This window comes from Limulus polyphemus, unplaced genomic scaffold (assembly GCF_000517525.1).
Source record: "Limulus polyphemus unplaced genomic scaffold, Limulus_polyphemus-2.1.2 Scaffold7905, whole genome shotgun sequence".
Lineage (NCBI taxonomy): Eukaryota > Metazoa > Arthropoda > Merostomata > Xiphosura > Limulidae > Limulus > Limulus polyphemus.
This window is the reverse complement of record NW_013673515.1, coordinates 16,401-21,154: the sequence shown is the minus strand read 5'-3', so window position 1 is coordinate 21,154 and position 4,754 is coordinate 16,401. Positions and strand designations below refer to the sequence as shown.

Sequence of the window (4,754 nt, the reverse complement as noted above, 5' to 3'; positions counted from 1 at the left end):
GCAGATAGCCCTCGTGTAGCTGTGCGCGATATTCAAAAACAAACGATTAAAGTAATTTTTGTTTTTAAGTTTTTTACCATAGGTATTGTTTTTTTGATATCTTTATTATGCACTTAGCATCACTGGATCCACTTCTTTATAAAATAGGGCTCCGACACAACACTCCCCTCTCAAGGTGTACTGTCACGTTTCGTTTGGTAATACTGCATACAATAAAAGTGTATTGCAGAAGTTAAGGTGTACTGTCACGTTTCGTTTGGTAATACTGCATACATTAAAAGTGTATTGCAGAAGTTAAGGTGTACTGTCACGTTTCGTTTGGTAATACTGCATACATTAATTAAAAGTGTATTGCAGAAGTTAAGGTGTACTGTCACGTTTCGTTTGGTAATACTGCATACATTAAAAGTGTATTGTAGAAGTTAAGGTGTACTGTTACGTTTCGTTTGGTAATACTGCATACATTAAAAGAAGTTCGTCTGTCTGTGCTGTGCCCACTTATTTTAGTGTCATAAGCCCTCAAGCTTACCGCTCAACCACAAGGGGCTGTATTGAGGAAAGAAGGTTATCTTTAGAAAACATCAATTTCATACTTTCTGTACCTTTGGTTTGCATGCCTACATGTTGCACACCATTCAAACCAAACAGCTTATAATCTGTCAGATCCTAAACTTTTTCGTGCAGTTCTAGTCACCATACAGGTTTTATCAGTGGTATTCATTGCTATACAAATGTTGTTTTATCTCGTATGGCAAAAAGAAAGTTTAATTAGTTTGCAGTCCTTTTTTCCTCTCAAATACTTAACTAATATATTTTTCTGGTCTGTATCTGTCAAATAAATAGCACTAAAAAGATTTAGTCAGATTATAGTGCTTTTTGTGTGTGAGTTTGAAGTGCAACAACACTCAGGAAAACGATCGTTATGACAAAAGAATAAAAGATATTGGTTTCTCGACTATTACGTGTAACCGTTCAATGCGCGTAGTCTACACTCACTGATCTGCGACGTACTTTTATGTACGTAGTCTACACTCACTGATCTGCGACGTACTTTTATGCACGTAGTCTACACTCACTGATCTGCGACGTACTTTTATGTACGTAGTCTACACTCACTGATCTGCGACGTACTTTTATGTACGTAGTCTACACTCACTGATCTGCGACATACTTTTATGTACGTAGTCTACACTCACTGATCTGCGACGTACTTTTATGTACGTAGTCTACACTCACTGATCTGCGACGTACTTTTATGTACGTAGTCTACACTCACTGATCTGCGACGTACTTTTATGCACGTAGTCTACACTCACTGATCTGCGACGTACTTTTATGTACGTAGTCTACACTCACTGATCTGCGACGTACTTTTATGCACGTAGTCTACACTCACTGATCTGCGACGTACTTTTATGTACGTAGTCTACACTCACTGATCTGCGACATACTTTTATGTAGCTCTGATTCATGTAAGAATCACAGCCTGAATCATGTTATTAATACAAAACATCTGTCTAAAATGACTACTATTCTTGTTTGTAAAGTAAATTTTGAAGTTTGTCTTTTCAGTACCTTAATTATTATATTCAGATTGTGTGTCAAACTATTGCTGTTCAAGACATGTGGTACATTGTAATGTGGAAAGTTGTCTACTGCGGGCGTTCGTGGCTTTCTTTATAAACCTCTATACGAGTTCCAAACTAGATAAAACTGGTCTACATTGTGATATCACTCCACCATTCTGGATGGTTGAAATGAAACAGTCACATCCAAAGTATTCTTCAGATCGCCATCAAGCCTAAACCCATCTTTCCAAAGCAAATAATTAATACTCCATATGACAGTTTTCAAGTTAACTGGGCCATGAGGACTGATTCCTAAGATTCGCAACAGTAACAAACAATGCACGGGTTACAGTGAAAACTAGCAAAATATTTCTCCTGGTGGGTGTGCAAACTCGAGTCCTTACTAAAGCATTGAGTGACTAGTTTGATGCCACATGTACAGTTTTGTTTCACGATGTCTTCCAAAGCTTATATAAACTAAAACTTAATAAGTTTTGACTGGCCAGCCCATCTTTCTACATTAACACATTTAGTTAGGGATCTGAGTATAGGTAAATGAGTTGAAGTATCCTAAACAACCAACGCTGCATCTAATAGCATTCTTCTTTCAAGGTCCACGTGCTTCTCTGCGAAAAAAATTTGTTTGTTAAACAATGTACAAATTAATTGTATTTATATATATCTATACTTATTTCTAAAGGTAATTCAGCTCCCCAGTGGCTTAGCGATAAATCTAAAAGCATACAACATTGAAAACCAAGTTTTGATGCATTTGATGGATACAGCATAGTGTCGCTTTGTGCATAGCAATAAAACAAACAAGAGAGTTTAGTGAAATAAAAATAATTACATTAAATGGATCTTCTGACTTCTGATAAGCTGTATGTCCAGGTCCAATGGCTAGCTGACACTGTTCCGTCAAAGAATACTGTTCACCTGGAAGTAATCCACTGGCGGTGTGGACAAGGTTAACAGATGGTGACGAAGAGTCGTCTGACAGGCAGTTTCCCATGCCTTTGCTATAATAAATAGACAATTACAAAATATATTTTTTCGTATCAAAAAATGAAGGACATAGTATTAATAATCTAAATAGTCAGTAACAACATCTGTCTTGTTTTCTTAACCCTTTACTCCAAGCACATCTTATTGCTTTTTAGAAGTATTTCATAACAGCTGTTTAGAAGACCCCATCACAAAAGCAGTTAGAATGGTATTGGACGTAATGTAAATGTCTCGTCGGTATTGGTTATAGTAAGTATAGTGTGGTTGACCCTTGTAATTTGTATACTTATATAATTTGTAATTCACTTGTTATGTTTCAATATAAATACATAGAGGGGGGGGGGGTATTCTAGAAACCACTAGTTTTCTGTATCCTATAATTTTTATAAGTATTGTTGCGTCAGCGAGGTCACGTGACTATTGTCACGCTACATTTTCTAGAAATATCCTGTTCCTTCGTGAATGCCCTAGCATTTACTAGATTGGGGGAAGTCTGGTATATATAAGATGGTCACAACGTGACGGGACAACAGTGTAATGAGTAATTGAATGTATGCGGACAAAATAATGTATAGATAATATCTTCTAAATATATATTCAATGATCCTCACAATATTCAGCATTTTTCTCAAATTACTAACTTTTATATTTATTGAAAAGAGAGAATGAAAATAAATAAAAATAACGATAGTTTGCCAGAAAGTTCGATTTAGACATACGGTTTTGAAACATAGTGTACTAGGTCCAGACTTTCCCTATAAAACTGATTTTCAGTAGTCTTGTTCCTTTGGTCAAATTTGTTCCCCTAGGTTAATTAGTTTTAAAATATAATAATGAAAACTCAAGCCACTCATTGTATTTTGTGGCTGGGTACTTACTCGCATTGTCTATTCTAATTTAAAGACTTATCAAATTCATTTAGTGTCATTTGGTAGCAGTTTGCTAAGACTAATATGGTTCTGTCATAAGCCTAACTTTCTATCTAATGTTTTAAACTCTCTATTATATCGTGTAATTCCGTTATTCAACATCCCTATCATGTACATTGGTGCTCTTGTTAGATTTTTTGGAACAACTTAAAAAATAAAAGACAGATCCATTCGGATAGAGTTGTGGAAACAGATTGAAAATAGAAGTTGGCTCGAACGTGAAGGGACGATAAGTTTCTTGTCTCTTCAGACACTTGATAAAATAATAAATATATGTCAGTCTGTAGCATTTTGTTCACACGATGTGTAAGGTTTTCAAGTACATATACATATTTATAGACTATATCATACAAAGTATTGTGACAGAACACCCCTAACTAGTAAAAACTCTATTCCAACTAAACTTGCATATGGATTCCATGACATAAGGTTAGTAAAAAGCCATCAGCTTTCATAGACAACAAGGTTGAACGAAGAAACATGTTTCAGTGGTAAGCTGAAAATTTGACAGTAAATTTTTATCTGTATTATTATTATTATTATTAAACGTTAAAAGTATGTTATTTGCGACACTGTTTCTAATTTGTAATCGTGAATTAAAGTCCCAAACAACTTTTTGTGTGTCAACAACAGTACATCAAACTCAAGTTAGCAAGAACAAGCTAGTCATTTCAATAACTTGTGATAATTGCATTACGTTTCTACCCGAATCCACCAAAGGATTCTTATAGGCCGCATTTCAAGCTCTTTATTTTTCTTTATTTGTGAATGAATGTGAAAACCAGGCGATTGTTTTGACTACATAAATGCCTTTAGACCAAACTTTCACACACTTCTAGTTTAATTACCAGGCGATTGTTTTGACTACATAAATGCCTTTAGACCAAACTTTCACACACTTCTAGTTTAATTACCACGCAATTGTTTTGACTACATAAATGCCTTTAGACCAAAGTTTCACACACTTCTCGTTTAATTACCAGGCGATTGTTTTGACTACATAAATGCCTTTAGACCAAACTTTCACACACTTCTAGTTTAATTACCAGGCGATTGTTTTGAGTATATAAATGACTTTAGTCCAAACTTTCACACACTTCTAGTTTAATTACCAGGCGATTGTTTTGACTACATAAATGCCTTTAGACCAAACTTTCACACACTTCTAGTTTAATTACCAGGCGATTGTTTTGAGTATATAAATGACTTTAGTCCAAACTTTCACACACTTCTAGTTTAATTACCAGGCGAT

The 4,754-nt window shown here is 35.0% G+C and overlaps 1 protein-coding gene across 1 annotated transcript in view; it reads right to left on the bottom strand.

Moving 5' to 3' along the window:
• Positions 1-4,754, bottom strand: part of LOC106474957 (A disintegrin and metalloproteinase with thrombospondin motifs adt-1-like) — a gene marked incomplete at its 5' end in the record, with an annotated part of 22,275 nt that overhangs the window by 2,645 nt on the left and 14,876 nt on the right. Inside the window, one exon of the mRNA XM_013935657.2 lies at positions 2,419-2,587. Within this exon, the coding sequence (XP_013791111.2) occupies positions 2,419-2,587 (169 nt within the window). The remainder of the gene's footprint in view (positions 1-2,418; positions 2,588-4,754) is intronic.